This window comes from Arvicanthis niloticus, chromosome 5 (genome assembly GCF_011762505.2).
Source record: "Arvicanthis niloticus isolate mArvNil1 chromosome 5, mArvNil1.pat.X, whole genome shotgun sequence".
Classification (NCBI taxonomy): Eukaryota; Metazoa; Chordata; class Mammalia; order Rodentia; family Muridae; genus Arvicanthis; species Arvicanthis niloticus.
Genome location: NC_047662.1, coordinates 41,853,094 through 41,870,685, shown reverse-complemented (window position 1 = coordinate 41,870,685; position 17,592 = coordinate 41,853,094). Strand labels below are relative to the sequence as shown.

At 48.3% G+C, this 17,592-nt stretch overlaps 1 protein-coding gene across 4 annotated transcripts; it reads left to right on the top strand.

Moving 5' to 3' along the window:
- Window positions 1-206: 206 nt before the first annotated feature.
- Window positions 207-14,537, top strand: Cc2d1b (coiled-coil and C2 domain containing 1B). Of its 4 annotated transcripts, none has more exons than XM_034501789.2 (25): window positions 207-360; window positions 1,690-1,772; window positions 3,962-4,106; window positions 5,017-5,126; window positions 5,418-5,570; window positions 5,976-6,101; window positions 6,246-6,405; window positions 6,623-6,738; window positions 6,889-6,964; window positions 7,068-7,178; window positions 7,262-7,392; window positions 7,630-7,702; window positions 7,873-7,997; window positions 8,390-8,507; window positions 8,590-8,762; window positions 9,149-9,274; window positions 10,114-10,172; window positions 10,259-10,375; window positions 10,644-10,717; window positions 10,828-10,886; window positions 11,101-11,152; window positions 12,164-12,263; window positions 12,402-12,492; window positions 13,399-13,531; window positions 13,929-14,537. In XM_034501789.2, the coding sequence occupies exons 2-24, from the start codon at window positions 1,707-1,709 to the stop codon at window positions 13,525-13,527; spliced, it is 2,490 nt and encodes an 829-aa protein (XP_034357680.1). In that variant the 5' UTR covers window positions 207-360; window positions 1,690-1,706; the 3' UTR covers window positions 13,528-13,531; window positions 13,929-14,537. The 4 variants fall into 4 exon arrangements, with proteins under 4 accessions (XP_034357680.1, XP_034357677.1, XP_076790601.1 ...); XM_034501786.2 differs by having other exon boundaries at window positions 6,566-6,738; XM_076934486.1 differs by having other exon boundaries at window positions 6,566-6,738; window positions 13,399-13,535.
- Window positions 14,538-17,592: the final 3,055 nt, after the last annotated feature.

The window sequence follows — 17,592 nt, the reverse complement described above, 5'->3', positions numbered from 1 at the left end:
GCGCGAGGAGAACCAGGAAGGGAGCCTCTCGGAGAAATTACGCCAGAAATGGGGCACGACTACTGTGTGCGAAGGACACCAAACCTCACAACGCTGCAGTCAGCCAGTACCGCGTTACCTGCTCGAAGATGCCTGCGCACAGACTGCCCCACCCTCAGCGTCACCTGTGAGCGCGCCCCGCCCGCTCCCCGTGCACATGCGCACTGCGAGCCGCTGGCTGTGGTGTCACGTGCCGGGCGCGAGCCACCGCCTCCTGGGCGGGTGCTTCCTGTGGCCGTCTCCGCCGCCGCCCGGGGGCCGCGGGAAGCTAGGCGGTTCCGGGCTCGAGAAGGCCCGGTTTTGGTTCGGATCTGCCGCGAGGTATGCCACGTGCCCGCTTCCCGGCGTGTGGAGTCTGGGGGCGGCCGGGGAGATAGAGGCGGCTTGGGTCGGGCCGGGCCGAGCCCGGCAGCGGGAGGACGCGCGGGTGTGGGGAGCCCGGCGTCGCCCTCGACGCGGACGTGCCCCTCCTGAGCCCCGACCGGCCTGCGGCAGCGGAGCATCTCATTCTCCCGCACCCCACCCCGGCTGACGCTTCGTTGTTGACTGCAGTCGAAATCTGACACTTGGAGTGACTTATGCCTGTGCGCTTACACCAGGGAACCTCGTAGCCCTGTTGATTCCAGCTCCAGACACGGGATTGTGTCTGTTTCTTAATCCCCATGCCACCTCACGCTCCTTCAAAGATTTGTAAAATGCTCAGGACTGAGGTCTCCCGCCCTGTATGATCTCCCACTTCCCGGTGCACCTTCTGCATCCGTCCACGAACTGTCAGGGTAACGCCCAAGTACCTTTAAAGCCTTAAAGGTGTTTCTCTTTCTCCCCTGGTTCATGCCTTCATTTCTAGCCTTACGGTTTGGTTTATGCCTCAGGGATGCCGTTTCTTTTCCTTGTGTGGGCCAAGCCATTTCTCACCTTAGAACTGGTGTCAGTTCGTTTGATTTGCTTGGAATTCTACTTTTCCCCAGTGTCCAAACTTAATGACCCAGCACAGGCACCATCCTTTCTTAGATGCCTTTCTATGTCCTCGATAAGGGGGCACTTCTCCCACCCATGGTCCCTGCAGCTGCTCTGTGGTGGTTGTCTGCCCATGGGTATGTTTCCTTAAGGTAGAAGCAACTGAGTTTCTTTCAGTGCTGGACAGGCTGTGCTACAGTGCCCGTTGACCACTTGTGACGTCTTTCAGATGATCTGAATACTGAATCAGGTGCAGAGTGCCCAAGGAAACTGATGATAAAAGCAATCTGTGTGCTGCCTGGTGGTACCCCTTAGGTTCAGCTACTGAGCACTTAAAATTTGTCTGGTATGACTGAGGAACTGTGTTTTTAACTTAAATGTAAATAGACACATTATTTGCAGAACAGACAGCACTGCTTTTAAAAGCCTTTCCAAACCATTGTACCTCGAATTGCCACCATAAATCTGCCTTCAGCGGTCACCAGTCAGTTCAGAAATTGTGTACACACCCCCCATATCCGTCTGTTGACAGTGGTCCCCTGCCTTTCATCCACTGCCTCTCCTTGCCTCTGATTTAATTATAAAGTGATGTGTTAGCTCGTGGGAATAAGCTCCCTAACCACGGTACCATTGTTGGGGGCCACATGTCATCATCTGCTCCAGTCTGAGTCTCTTCAACTTTACACCTGATAGGTATCTAGCCTGCCAAGATGCCAGGGCCAAGACCTCGGAAGGGCCCTAAAACCAGTGGCCAGGGTGCCGAAACTGCCAAGCAGGTATGGACATGGCCTTCTTCACCGCTGGGTTGACGTGGAGTACAGATCTCTAGACATTTGTAGCTAAAGAAATGGCTCAGTGGTTAAGAGTGCTAGTTGCCACTCAGTGGCTTTAAACCACGTGTAACTCCAGCTCTAGGGGATCCAACACCCCCTTTTGGCCTCCATGGACACTGCAGCCACATGGTATACATAGATATATATGGGCAAAACTGTCATACACATTTTTAAAAAACTTAAAAACAAGCCAGAACAAATAAAAAATATCAGTTAAGGTTGGGTTGACTATGATTAGTCAAAATAATGGACATAGAAAATAAGGCGGGGGCTGGAGAGATGGCTCAGCAGTTAAGAGCACTGGCTGCTCTTCCAGGGGTCCTGAGTTCAATTCCCAGCAACCACATGGTGGCTCACAACCATCTGTAATGGAATCCAGTGCCCTCTTCAGGTATGTCTGAAGATAGCAACAGTGTGCTCATATATAAAATAAATACTTTAAAAAAAAAAAAAAAAGAAGAAAGAAAAGAAGGCGGAAAGAGGGGACGATGGGTTAGTGTTTCCGAGGCATAGGATCTGGTTTGCACATGAATTCTGTGAGTGGATTGGAGTGATGGTTGCAAAACAATGGGAATGTATAATGTTCCTTAGCTTCATACTTGAACATAGGTAGGATGGCAGATTTTATGCTATGTGTTTGCTACAATTAAATCTGGGGGGCTGGAGAGATGGTTTAGTGGTTAAGAGCACTGGCTACTCTTCAGAGGACCCATATGGTGGCTTACAACCATCTGTAAATACAGTTCCAGGGGACTCCAGCACCCTCACACAGACATACATGCAGGCAAAACATTGTGCACATAAAATAAAAATATATCATTTTAAAAAATTAAATGTGGTACATGATCCCAGCACTGAGGAGGCAGAAGCAGCCGAGTTCAAGGCCACCTTAGGTTATACAATGAAAGCAGTTTTCAGATTACACCCTTCTTCCCCGACAAAGATGGTCAGAATTAACCAATATCATCGTGACTAATGCCAAGCCTCGAGGCCAGCAGCTGTTGCTGGCTTTGTTATAATAGTGGCACTGTAGTCTTACTGGCTTCTTTAAAAAAATTCTCCATATTTTAGGTGTTTCCTTCTCTATACACTGGGCCTCAGGTTGAGTGGGGCTGGAACGCAGGGCTTTAGTGTGCCGGGCGACTGCTCTTCCACTGAGCTGTGGTCCCAGCTCTGTTTTGCTTTTTATTTTGGCACAAGTTCTCCCAAGTTGCCCAGGCTGACTTTGAACTTTTCTGTATCCCTGGCAGGTCTTAAACCTGGAGTCCTCCTGCCTTGTCTCCCCAGTGCTAGGGTCATAAGCGTGGGCTACTACACATAATTTGCTTTTTTTTTTTAAAGACAGGATCTCATGCAAAGCCTAGGTTGTCTTTGAACCCCTGATTATCCTGCCTTCTTCACCTCTCATGTGCTGGAATTACAAGCATGTGCCATAATACCAAGCTTCATTATTTGATTTTTTTTTCTCTTTTTTTTTGTGATTATTTAGTGAGATGGGCTTAGTTTCTAGCCTGGAACTCACTATGTAGATTGGCCTTAAACTTGGGATGGTTCTCCTGTCTTGACCTCTCACGATCTGGTTTGTTATGTAATTTAAAAAATAATTATTTGGTTGTATGTCTGTGAATGTATGCCACATGTGTGGGTCAGATCATCAGGTCCCCCGGAGCTGGAGATACAGGTATTTATGAAACACCTGCTGTGGTGCTAGGAACTGAACTCAGGTCCTCTGGAGGAGGAGGAACTCTACTGCCCCTATGATGATTTTTTTTTTTTTAAAGAGCACTTGGGTGCGGATCCCAGTACCCATATAGAAGCTTAAAAACAATCTATAACTTCAATTTCAGGGGATCTGCCGGGCGGTGGTGGCGCATGCCTTTAATCCCAGCACTTGGGAGGCAGAGACAGGTGGATTTCTGAGTTCTAGGCCAGCCTGGTCTACAGAGTGAGTTCCAGGACAGCCAGGACTACACAGAGAAACCCTGTCTCGAAAACAAAACAAAACAAAAATTCAGGGGATCTGCCTTCTGACCTCTTGAGGGCGTCAGACACATGGTACAACCCATACATGCAGGTCAAACATTCTTACACATAAAATCTTTTAAAAAAAAAAACCCATTCTCTGTTCTTAGCTGGGGCTTTTTGTGGAATTCAGCCCTGAGGAGATGCTCCTAGGAGTGGATGAGACTGAAGATGATGGAGACCTGGAGGCTGAGTTACTGGCGCTCACTGGGGAAACAGGGAGCACAAGCAGGAAGCCAGCACCCAAGGGGCGGGGTGAGTTTTCTTTCACTGCCGATGGGCTGGTGCAGGCCCATGAAGGAGCAGATCCTTACCTGATAGCCTGTTGGAATCGGCCAATTCCCCTCGTTCTTTTTGATAATTATATTCCTTCCAGAGCTCAGCCACAGGGAGGCCGGCTGTGTACCTGTGTTTGGAGCTCTGTCCTCTCTGAGGACAGATCCAGTTGTCAGCCTGACTCAGATCACTGGCCTTGGTCCTACATAGGCAGAGCCTCGTATTATACAGTAGGGGCTCAAAATAGCACTGACAGAATTGTGTGCGCAGTAAACAGAGCTGATACCAAATGAGTAAGTGAAATCTCCCTTCACAGCCTGGAAGAGGATGGAATCTTAGGTATCAGAATGAGCAGGAACCCTTAGACTAGGGCAGCCTGGATGTCCCGAGTCAGACATGACTGGGCAAGGGCTCACTGCTCCAGCCCTCCTTTGGGGTTACATAAGCCTGGGTTTGGATATTGCCACTTACTGAGATTGTGAATTTGGGGAAATGGATGTTGCTGGGTCTTGGTTTGTTCAGTATAGAAAATGTGGATAATGTTACTTGTTTTACACTGTTGTATCACCTGAGTAGATGGCAGAGCCATTTACAAATGTGAAAGGCGTAGGGGGGTGTACTACAGTGTATGGTACATCTACCTACAAACAGAAATGTGGGACAAGGAGCAACTTGTTACTTGTTGGAGAACCCAGGAAGGCAGCACCCATGGCAAGGGTCTTTGGAGCTGGGTCATGAAAGGAGAGTACCTTTCTGAGTTGGACTTTGCTGTGGACGGGAAAGGGGATTTCTGCCTGGTATAGTAACCAATGGAGTGAATTAAAGACCGTCTGTTTATTATCCAGCACCTTACTTGAGTTGCCATGACCATCTGTGACTCTTTCCTCAGCCCCATTGCCCATGGCCCACATTGAGAAGTTGGCAGCAGACTGTATGCGAGATGTGGAAGAGGAGGAGGAAGAGGAAGAGGAAGGGCTGGAGGAAGATGCAGACCTGCTGGTATGTTTGCCAGACTGGTGTCCAAGGAGAGAGCTATTGAGGGAGACTGGGGTTTGAACCTCCTTGTCCCTTCCCAGGCTTGTCCTCATGACTTTACACTGAGAAATTGGTCTCTTCTGACTTTGGATCTGAGCTCTGCAGTTTGGAATTCTCAAGTTGGAAGCTTTCATTTGTTTTTCCAAGGTCTTCCTTGGGTGGATTCAGGAACATAGTAAAGAGGATTGGGAAATATTTAACTCTTTCCAGTCATGATGTGGCCGTGCACCCAGAGTTCTTGGACTGTTTCCCCAGACAGAGCTACAGGAGGTCTTGGATGAAGAAACTGGGCTGCTAGATTGCAGTGAGACAGCAAGCCCAGACCTGTCTGAGGAGAAGACGAGGGATGACACTGAACAACCTGTGGTGCAGGCAGCCTTCCAGCAGGCGTTACCTGCAGCGGCTCAGGTAGGTGTTGCAGGGGGACCCTTATGTGCCTTTATTGTCCTGTGTGTACATGTCCTGTATGCATGGAGCATGGCTTATACAGCAAAGTTGCCAAATAACTAGAAGCTCCCCACATAGAAAGCGAGCGAGCATGAGAGACTCCATAGCTGGCTGACTTCAAAGGCCTTCCTGCTCCAGGCCACTCCTGGAACCATTTCCTGGCCTCTACTGATTTGGGGGGCCTCTGTTTGCCTGACATAATGTCTGGCCTCTCTTGTGGGTCTTTGCCTCATACTCGGGGCTTAGGCACTTCTTTCTCCTGGAGTCCCAGAGATCTATCTTCTGGGGTAGCTTCCTCACAGAGAGAGAATGGCAAGGGCCTAGCTGGCTATGGAGTGGCCCAGCCCTGAGCTGAAGTATCTGCAGGCTGGAGGGCCTCGGGGGCTGCAGGCTTTGCTGGAGGAACGGATCCATAACTACCGGGAGGCTGCAGCCAGTGCCAAGGGAGCTGGTGAAGCTGCCAAAGCCCGGCGCTGTGAGCGCGGCCTGAAGGTGAGTGAGACTGTGGGTCAGGTGACAGTAAAGGGACGGCCACACAGGCATCATAAACACTGTCATCACTGGTCTGTCTCTGAGCAAGGCCCAGGCTCAGGCCCAGGCGACTTCCTGGGTTACAAGTCTAACTCCTTCTCTTAGACTCTCGAGTCCCAGCTTGCCACTGTGAGGAAAGGCGGGAAGATCTGTGAAGATGAGATTCCACCTCCAGTGGCCTTGGGCAAAAGGCCCCCAGCCCAGCAGGAAAGAGCCAACGAGAACTCTGAGATAGACTCTCCAGGTCCCTGTGCCATGGAGCCAGGTATCTGAAGACAGGCTATTTCTGGTTCCCATAGCCTGCCCTACCCCACCTGCCTGCCTGTCGTTGCTCCAAGAATTCCTAGACCAGTAAGACTGGAGCCCCCCAACCTTCCTCCTTTGATGTCTAGCTGAGTTCTCTGAGTACCTTTTGTTTTATGTAGGCAACCTTTCCTCACCTGAGCCCAGCCTCCCTGCCATTGCTCCCTTTCCTGATTCAGACCCAGATCCACAAGCCCTGCTGCTAGCCCGACAGAGAGAGTACAAGGCAGCTGCTCTCAGTGCCAAGCGGGCTGGAGATCTAGATCGTGCTCGGGAGCTCATGAGGATTGGGAAGGTAGGGCATCCTGCATTCGTTTAGTAGATGGGGACGCAGAGGCTCAGAGGAAGCCAGCCAGCACCTGGGTGACAGTGGACTCATGGAGTTGTTTCAGTCCACACTCTTGGAGCTCCTTGACTTATGCCTGTAACTTTTCTTCTTCTTCAGAGATTTGGTACTATCCTAGAGGCCCTGGAGAAGGGGCAGCCTGTGGATCTGAGTAGCATGCCCCCAGCACCTGAGGGTCAGTCAAATAATGGGGCTATCTACCTAGGCTGGGATTAGGGAGGGTTGTGAGGTGCAGAGCTGGCCAGGTACTCTGCCTATCCTGCTATTTGGATTCTCAGATCTGAAGGCCCTGCCCCAGGCTTCTAAGACCTCCACAGCAACCCAAGTCCTGTCCCCAGCAGTGGAGCAAATGCAGCCAGTGATGGCCTCTGACCTCCCAGCCACCCCAGGTAGGACTTCACAATGGGATAATGGAGTTGGGGCCTGGGAAGGGGCAGGATGAGCTGATAGTCTTTCTTTATCACCTTCATAGTGGCCCCTGCAGAGCCAAAAACAGTGCTGGATGCTTTACAGCAAAGGCTCAACAGGTATCGTGAGGCAGGCATCCAGGCCCGGGCCAAAGGGGATGAGCGCAAGGCCAGGATGCATGATCGCATTGCCAAGGTAAGCCCATTGCTCTGTAGCCCTATCCTGTGTTAGCTTATCCTGGCTCCTCCCTACCAGTCTGCTTTCCCTACGAGCCCAGGTCTCCAAGTCCTTGTCTGTTTATGGGGTTCTTGCTGCTTGGGACTCATCTTCTACCAGGGCTGCAGTCCTCCCCTACCTCCTGTCTCTGCCTCTCTCAGCGAGGGCAGAGCCTGCAGACTGCAGTCTGCTAGAAATCCCTTCCTTCCCATGTAGCAATACCAGGATGCTGTTCGGGCTCACCAAGCAGGACGGAAAGTTGACTTTGCCGAGTTACCTGTTCCTCCAGGTAGGTGATGCTTGGTCAGCTTGATGAGGTTTCTGAGCATAATGGAAAAAGAAGTTCCCCATGTGTGTGCCTCCACCTTGTGAGTTACCCATGCCAGCACCAGGCAAGACCACAGCAGGCTCCTGTGTCCTTAATGCTATCACCTTGCGCGCTCCCCATTCTCTCCTCAGGATTTCCGCCCATCCCTGGCCTGGAGCCCAGTAAAGGTACTGAGGAGGACTCAGTGGCAGAAACTTTGGCAACTGCCCAAAAACTGGCCTCAGAAGACACAGCCCTGGTAGATGAAGATGAGGAGGTCTGGCTATGGGCCCAGGACTTCAGGGCTTGGTTATAGGGGTGGGGGCAGGGTGGGGACAGCAGAGGAGGAGTAAACCCAGATCCTGTTGTGTATTAACCTCATAAAATAGAGGTCCTCTCCTCCACTTTAGAGAAAAAAGTTTCTAGAGGCAGAACTAGAATTCAGACCGGGGTATTTTTGACCCCCAAAACTCCAACTTTCTTTATGACTATGGTGTTTCCTACCTGGAAGTTGGGCTAGGAAGCTTCTGTCTTTGGGGTGTAGGGCTTTGGAGGTAAGGTGCTCCACTAAGGTCACACAGTGAAGGTGCAGCATGAAGGTGATAGCCCAAGTGTAGGCATGGGGAATGACAACTATTTGATAGCCTCCTAACTGGGTGCCACCTGCAGAGTGACACCCCAGCACAGGCCCCATTGGCCAAGAAACCAGCGCAGCCTCTGGTCCCTTCATCCCATCTTCTGACTGAGCCCAAGGCCTCAAGTTCTAAGGAGTCACTGAGTCCATCTGGTAATTTGGGGACAAATAAGACAAGAGGAGTGGTAGTCCAGTGAGATAGGCATGGCCCCAACCATTGGCCCTCTTCTTTTAGCTCGGGAGCAGGTGGCACTGCTGGAGGCTCGGAAACTACAATACCAGCGAGCTGCTCTGCAAGCCAAGCGCAGGCAGGATCTGGAGCAGGCCAAAGCCCACTTACGAGTAGCTAAAAGTCTTGAAGCTCAGATCATCCAGGCCCGAGCTGGTCAACCCATTGACCTCTCCAAGGTGAGTCCCACCTAGTTAAGCAGGAGGCTGCCTGGAGCACAGAGGTGGGGGCTGGTTGATGAGGATGAACTGGAGTGGCTTCTGGGTGGAGGTAGGACTTGTATAGAATTGTGACAGCAGGGAAGGAGCCTTTTGCTTGTCTCCCTCTTGTAGCTGAGATAGACCTTTAGGGAGATAGGAGAAAGGAATGTGGTAGCAATGGTCACAGCTAACAGAGCAGGGCCAGTCTAGTAGAAGCAATGCCACAGGGATAGAATGGGAGGCAGCGAGTGTCACTGGAGGTGAGTGGCAGTTGAAAAAAGTCTAGCATGGATTCTTGTGTTTGTTGGGCTCAGCAAAGGTGTAATCTGACTCTTGGGGCCCGAGGGGCCTTATGATCTGGGCAGGTGCCTTCACCCTTGACAGATGAAGAGGGTGACTTCATTCTCATTCACCATGAGGATCTGCGACTCTCCCAGAAGGCCGAGGAGGTGTATGCCCAGCTACAGAAAATGCTCCTGGAGCAGCATGAGGTCAGTAGCCTGTGTATTTCTGCCTTCTCCATGTTCTGGGCTGAGTCTAACTCTTCTCACTGGTGTAATGTGACCCTGGACAAGCTTTCCCCATTTACCAAATGGAGCTGTCCCTTTTAATTTTACTTCAGGGTTTTTTTTTTTTTTTACATGTATGTTTTGCCTTTGTGTGCCTTGTGCTCATGGAGGTCAGAACAAGAAATTGGAGTTACAGGTGGTGGGAACCAAATACAGGCGCTCTGCGAGAGCAGCCAGTGCTCTTAACCGATGAGCCAGCTCTCCAGCCCCCTTTTTATGACATTCAAACAGAGGGATAGGGAATGAATTTTGTGTAAGGAAACTGATCTGATGTGCTGTCTTTCTGAGAAGACAGTGTTCTAAGGTATATGCTTCAATTTGTTTTCTTTGGCAGTGGTGATCTTTGAAATGGGGTCTTGCTTTGTTCCATGCTGTTCTAGAACTGCTTTTATGGAAAGAGTTTGCTAAATGAACTTTTGGGAAATGCTATTCTCAAAACAAGCAGAAAAGTGTAGGTAGAGCCGGGAGTGGTGGGTGAGACACACCTGCAATGAGCAGCAGCACTTGGAAGGGCAGGGCAGGAGAACTGTCATGAGTTCCAGCTCTGCCTGGGCCATGCAGTGGAGACCCTGTCTCACTGAAAAACACACATAAGCAGGAAAGTGTGTTGAGCTTTAGGAAGAGTGCCCCAGGAGTCTGTTTTATAGGAGGAGAGGTGAGGCTAAAGAGGACTGTTTGAAGCTTTGAGAGGTCAGGCTTGGAATACTATCCTTGGCAAGCCCTGCTCTTGCTGTGCAGTCACTCTGGGCTTCTGTTTCTAGAAGTGCCTGCTGTTCTCCAGGCAGTTCATGCACCAGGGTAATGTGGCTGAGACTACTCGGTAAGTGCCAGGACTGTGCTAGGCTTGTTGGGTAGGGATCAGATACCAAATCCTCCCTTGCTGACTTGGTTATCCATCTTTGGCAGGTTTGAGAAGCTTGCTGATGACCGAAAGAAACAGCTTGAGATCCTGCAGCTAGCCCAAGCCCAGGGCCTTGACCCTCCCAGTCATCACTTTGAGTTGAAGACATTCCAGACTGTGAGGTGCCAATGTCTAAGGGAAACTGGCTCTGTGCAGGGTTAGGGAGGGCAAAAGTTTTGGAGCAGAGCCAGGAGACTCTTCAGTCTTTAGAGAGACACCCCAGTGTCATGGGGATTCGAGTGGGGGAAATGGCTGTGCTGCCTTCAGAGAGGAGCTCAGGGTTACAGGGGTCAGAGACCAAGGACAGCCAGCACCGATCCACCCTGCAGCTGTGCTCACCCTTGTTCTGCTACTGTCTTGTCCTCTCTACCTTCTTCATTCTGTCTGTAGAATCTTCTCAGAACTCAACAGCACAGAAATGCATCTGATCATCGTCCGGGGAATGAACCTCCCAGCCCCACCAGGTGACCCACGGCCACTTTACTGAAGGATGTCCTTGCCCATGTACTCCACCTGCTGCCTGGGCAACAAGCTCTGGCTATGCTTTCCCACTGACCCCCTTTGCTCCTTACAGGAGTGACTCCAGATGACTTGGATGCCTTTGTACGGTTTGAGTTTCACTACCCTAACTCGGTGAGGTTCTGATGGGGCTGGGATTCTCTGAACCACAAGATTGCCTAATTTGTCTCCATCTTTGATAGGCATCTCACAGGGAGGGGTTAAAGACCTTCTGGCCCATTTCCTGCTTGGGTTGCTTTCCTGACTCAGCCAAAGTGTTGTGCCTAAATACATGTTTAAATACATGGTTTTTTGAGCTATCTCAACTTCTCTCATCTCTCTGCTATAGGACCAGGCTCAAAAAAGCAAAACAGCTGTGGTAAAAAATACCAACTCTCCAGGTGAGTGGAATGTAAGGCCATTTCTGCTCTCACTTCCTGTGTGGACAGCCCAATTTCTAGTGTTTAAATTCTACTTTTTTTTTTTTTTTTTTTTTTGGGTAAATTCTACTCTTATTTGGTTCACTCAACTGAAAAATAAAGTCAGGTTATTAATAGTTGTCTTAGACAGTTGTGAAGACTGAGGTCTAGGGCTTAGGGACTTGGTGGTTAACTGCATACTGCTTTTGCAGAGGATCTGCTTCTGGTTCCTAGCTCCTAAAACAGGGGTGCACACCCACCTGTAACTCTAGCTCCAGGGGGGACCATTCTTCTGGCTTTCATGGGCACATGCACACACGTATGCACATAAACACAATTCAAAATAATAAAGGTCTTTTTAAAGTTTTTTTGAAACAGGATCTCAGTATGTAGCTTTTAGCTCTGCCTGGCATGAAACTCACAGGGATCCATATCTCACTGTTCCTTGAGTGCTAGGATTAAAGGTGTGTGCCACCACACTTGGAAAAAAAAAAAAAAAAAAGAAGACCATACGAAAAAGCAATACAAATCCTGAGGCTTGAAGGTAGTTGAGTAGAGGGATTTGTCAGGGGATTCACAGCAAAGAAGTGTTAAAGATGGACTTGAAGGCTGGGTGTGTTATAATCCCACCATTTTGAAGGCATAAGAAAGAAGATCACAGCAAGCTTAATGCCAGTGTGGTCAATATAGTGAGTTCTAGGCCAGCCAGGGCCCACACCCTATCTTAAATAGTAAGACCCTATCTTAAATGTGTGTGTTAGAGCCCGGGGGCAGGGCATATATTTAAATCCAGGAATTCACACTCCAGATTCCGAGTCCTTTCCAATATACAATCTGTATCTCAGGGCACCAAACTGTTTACAAGGCCAGAACCTCCATGCTCTGCCTTTCTTTTGGTGGTGACAGCCTGAACTGAAAAAGCCCGCCCTGGGCTTCCATTTCCACTTCCCCAAAGAATCCTAACCATTTCCTTGCCTGCTCTCCTCCTTGTAGAATTTGAACAAGTTTTCAAACTAAACATCAATCGAAATCACCGAGGCTTTAGGAGGGTGATCCAGAGCAAAGGAATCAAATTTGAGATCTTCCACAAAGGGTGAGGCTTCCCACTGGCAAGGCTGGAGGGAAGAGATAGTAAATCTGTTGTTCTCCATACCACGATTTGCTTGCCCTGAATTCAGCCAGTTCATTCCTGCCCTGTCTGCCCAGTCTAATCCTCTGCTTGCCTTCCCAGATCCTTTTTTAGAAGTGACAAGCTGGTTGGCACAGCACACCTGAAATTGGAAAGGCTGGAGAAAGAGTGTGAGATCAGAGAGATCATGGAGGTGGGCCAAGATGAACTAATATTCTTGGAATTCTATTGAGGGTTCTATGTGCATTTTAAAATTGTCTGTTAGGATGGTGGTATCCCCGGGTCATAGATGGAAGAAGAAAGTTTGAGCAGCTTTCAAAGTCAGCCAGGTGGGAAGTAGGAGTTGAAGTTGGGAAAAGACCTTGAGGATTTGACCATTGCCAAGCATGGTATAGATTTCTGTTCTGGGGCTGTGTTTTGCTTGGGTCAAACACAAGAGAACAAGCTCCCAACAGGAAATAGAGATAATATTTCTAGATCGGTGACATGTGCAAATTGCTTCCACAGCCTCACAGGGTTATATATGATGAGGAGCTTTAAGAACCTGCTTCTGACAAATGGAGAACAAGCCAGAGGAGAAGGAACTTGTTAATTCATATAATTTGTCCTTGGCAGAGCCAGGTCCAGACAGGCCTTTACAATACTTCTGGAAGCTAGAGCTTGCCTCTCCCTCTGGAGATGTCCTAAAGTGGGGCCTATTCTGAGTTGTCTTGAGGGAGGGTAAAGTCTCATGCTTTGTGGTACGCTGTGTTCATCTAGCTGTGTATCTGCTCTAGAGGAGGCCATGGCCTGTATTCCACTTGTGATTGCTACCCACCCATTTCTCTGTGGGCCACATGGGAGTGTGGGCAGGCTGCCCCTTGGGGCCAGTGTTAATTCTAGGAGTTAGGAAGATCAAGGGAAAACCAGGATAGAGTCACTGACACTTGTGGGTTATTTATAAGATACTAAGAATAAGTGGTCCACTACTTCCCATATTGCAGGAAGAAGGCGGGCTGTACTGAAGCTGACAGGCACCTGCATACTTTAGCTGCTCTGAGAACCTACCTGCCCCAGCCTGTTCTCTCAATTACTGTCTGTCTGTCTGTGGCTGCCACAGGTTCTGGATGGAAGAAAGCCTACTGGAGGGAAGCTGGAGGTGAAGGTGAGGCTTCGGGAGCCTTTGAGCAGCCAGGATATACAGATGGTCACTGAGAACTGGCTGGTCCTGGAGCCTAGGGGCCTGTGAAGAGGTAGGTCACCCTGTTAAAACTTCTTTTTCGACCATTTCTGAGGAGAAAGCATTTGATTTTTCTCATGTGTGAAGGAGACTAAATGCAAAAGTGCTGGGAAACACTTGTGAGTTGTTTCAGAAGTTCCTCAGTAGACTTGGGGCAGGAAGGGAGCTTTTCAAAGTTAACTGTTGTCAGAATTTTTTTTTTTTTTTTTTTTTTTTGGTTTTTCGAGACAGGGTTTCTCAGTGTAACCTTGGCTGTCCTGGAACTCACTCTGTAGACCAGGCTGGCCTGGAACTCAGAAATCCGCCTGCCTCTGCCTCCCAAGTGCTGGGATTAAAGGCGTGCGCCACCACCGCCCGGCGTCAGAATATTTTAAAACTGTTTTCCTTTGTGCTTTTGCCTTGTGAGGTAGACGTCCTTGGTCCCAGCTCACTGCCCCAGCTGTGCAGGCTGCAAGAGCCTTTGTACATGAGACGCTGCTACACACGCACCAAAGACCTGTTGAACTAACCGTGGCTTGGGCTCTCCTCGTGCTGCCTCTCCTGGGCCTTTATGGAAGCAGGCCACGTCTTAGGAGCTTCTCATACAGCCTCCCACCTCCCCGAATGTGGGTGAAGACAAGGATACCCCCATTGCTCTGTGCCATACAGTGCTATTGCCCAGTAACCTCTGCATAGTAGTTATGTACAGCTTAACCCAGCCCCCATTTGCACCATTTCTGAATGTGCCTTTCAAAGATGTAACTGTAAGGGATGGGAGACCTTGAGGGTGATCGGGACAGGAATCCGTGACTCCAGCTAGCCAGTGGCAGACTGTCCTGCTCAGCTGTTTTCCCCTCTGCCTGTGCCTTTGTTCCTGACAGCTGCTGCACTAGCCCTCCTGCTTCCCAGAGGACTCTTCCACAGGAAACTACTTTTGGTACTATTGGTGGGAAGTAAGGGGAAAGTTCTCTTTGGTTTGCTCCATGTATCTAAGATGAAAGACTGTTAATTGGGGAGAAAAAAAAGAAAAAGAAAAACTACCAGTTTTATGTAGCCATTTTTATTTTAAAACTAGGTCTAATTCACTGTAGGGACTTTATACTCTGAACAGTGTTGATTAATTGTCAAAGTCCTCAAATGCCCTGTTCTCTGTCACTTTATTTATTTATTTATTTATTTATTTATTTAAAATTTTAAGACAGGGTTTCTCTATGTAACTGCTCTGGCTGTCCAGGCTAGCTTCAAATTCAGAGATCCACCTACCTCTGTCTCCTGAATGCTGGGATTAAAGGTGTGTGCAACCACACCCAGCTTCCCTGTCACTTAAAAAGGTGAAGCAGTAATACCATATATCCACTTCACCTGTGCATTCTTTTGAGCAGGCTTGTCATTGAGCTGATCACCTGGCTAATCCCTGTTTGTCCAGTGGAAAGAAATGAAGAGATAGATAGTTGCAAGCTAATATTCACAAATGTATTATTTTAGATTTTTAAAAAATCAGCATCCCAACTCTTTCCCATTTTAAAGCATTAACCTCAACAGCGTATTCCTGTAGATGTATTCTCTATTCTATGTTTTTGGTTGTACGCGGCAGGGTCTTCCTCGGTATCTTAGGCTGGTTTAGCTCACAGCAGTCCACCTGCTTCGGCCTTCCTAGTGTTGGGATGACAGACATGAGCACGTGCCACCATGCTTGGCTTCCTCAGGATGATCTGTGAAGGAAATACATCAGCTGCTGTACCTGTCACTACACTGTTGCATAAGCAGCCCAGGGATGCACGTTTGTGACTGTAGGAGAGAACAGGGCTGGACCATGCTTCCTTGTTTGATTGTTAGTGGTTAACAAGGCGGAAACTGCATACAAGTCATGTTCCAGAACTCTCTGGCCAATCTTAACTTAGTGAATGTGAGCTCTCAATCTTTCATATGTAAGAGATTTAACAATTATAGTCACATGTGTCCAGCAGTAATTTGGAATGAATGGGACTGCCTTCATTAAGGGACCTAGAGCAGAAAGGGCAGACTTGAGGAGTTTTTGGTCCCACTGTATTTATTTTCCTTACAGTTTGATCTGACTCAGGACTGAAGAATCCCTGGGGTTATTCTCAAAGACCCTGCATTTCTCATTTACCCCTCTGCTGGAAATGTTCTAGTTTTCTCTGACTTCAAGGATTTCCCTTTACAAGTCAATCCCTTTCAGTCCACTTCATTGTTCTGCTTACAGAAAAACAACCTCAAGGCAGAGGGAGGCGACAAAGCCACCCACTGGACTCGGAGACTGAGGTTCTTAAAAGGTCTTTGTTGTAGCCAAGGAATGCATGGCTGGGGGAGGGGCCTGCATAAAGCCTCATTTTGTAAGATTTGATCAACCACAGTCACCAAACATTACTCACAGATATAACAGAACCAGCAACAACAGAAATTCTTTTTTAAATATTGCACTGCATGCCCTTTTGAATTACTGAACTAAACAATATAGAGTTTTAGAATCAGGAAATTTTGCTCATGGAAGGTAAAGATTTGTGGCTTTTCCCTTATGTAGCACCACTCTAACCAAACCTGTAGGATCCCTTTCCTAGTCATTTAGGCTTTTCCCCCATGGGTGTTTGTGGCAGTCCCTAAAAGATCTTTGCACTAAGTGAGGTCAGCTATTGTGGGTATAAAACCAACCCCTGGGCTGGGGCTGGGGCTGGGGCTGGCAGACAGGAAGCCTGCACTAGCTCTAGCTCTTCCCTTCCGTCTCTGCCTCCAAGGTGGACATCAGCAGTCTCCTATTCCTTGGTCCTATGAATAAGACTTAAAAATCCCATTACTATTGTTTAATTTTAGCATTAGTAAAATAAAACCCACTGTCATAGTTAATTCTAGACTCAACGGTGAACAGATTGTTAGAAATACATTAAATTTGGGTGCCGGAGAGATGACTCAGCAGTTAAAGAGCTCTTTCAGAGGTCCTGAGTTCAGTTCCCTGCAACCACATGGTGGTGGCTCACAACCATCTGTAATGGATCTGATGCCCTCTTCTGGTGTGTGTGAAGAGAGGGACAGTGTACTCACATAGATAAATAAATTTAAAAAAGAGAAATACATTAAATGCATAATTATCTTTCAGATGGCCATAGAGAAATCTAATTGAAATTTGAGGCCCACCGGCAGGACCCAGTGTAGATGAAGACGGAGACTGGAACTTAGACACTCCCAGCATCCTACCACCTTGAGTCCAGGAGGTATTGAGGAAGTTGATTATTAAAAATTAAAAAAAAAAAAGAGTACTAGGTATAGTAGCGTATTCCTATAATCCCAGGAGGCAGGAACATCAGGAATTGAAGGTCTTTGATTAGTCTGAGTTTGAGGCCAGCCTGGGCTACATGAGCACCCACCTCAAAATGCCAGGAAACACATTATACAATATATGCTTACAAATAGCTTGGTAAGCACACACAATTTTTAAAAACAATAGATTACCAGGATGCAGTTCTGTTTGTGAGCATGGAAGCTCCCCTAGTTATCTTTTAGGTTTAAATCTAGAAAACCTCTAGTTAGGAATGAGATGCTTAAGCATTTCACTTTATAAATTTCACTGCACATATAAAACCAAAGCTAAAAAGAGAAAAAAGTGACTATCCTTGGTGACTTCAGCCCAATTTCCCCGGATGATTTTACTATACCTAAAGAATATTTTATGAGTTAAGAATGAAGCTGTCTGTATGGCTCCAGAGTTCGTTCCTTTATGGGAAGATTAAAAACTCTGCATGTTCTAGAAGATCCATGTCCAAAGCAAGGTACAGTTAGCTGGGCAGGAGGACTGGGCAGCTCCTGCAAAGTGCCCACCTTTTGAGGTATATTCAAACTAAGCTCAATATTAACACCAGCTGTGCCTCAGTCAGGTGCTTCCTGTTATTGGTCTGCAGATGGAGCTCTGGAGCTCTGTTCTTACACGTTAGTGCTGTGCTGGGTGCAAGGGCACTTCTGAGGTCTTGGGGCTGTGACTTTCATCAGCACCTTTGGAGAGTGGGTATACAGTGTAACCTTCACCCACAGGATGGACACACACACGTTCTCCAAGGGCCAGCTCAGCCCTAACCATAGGAGAGG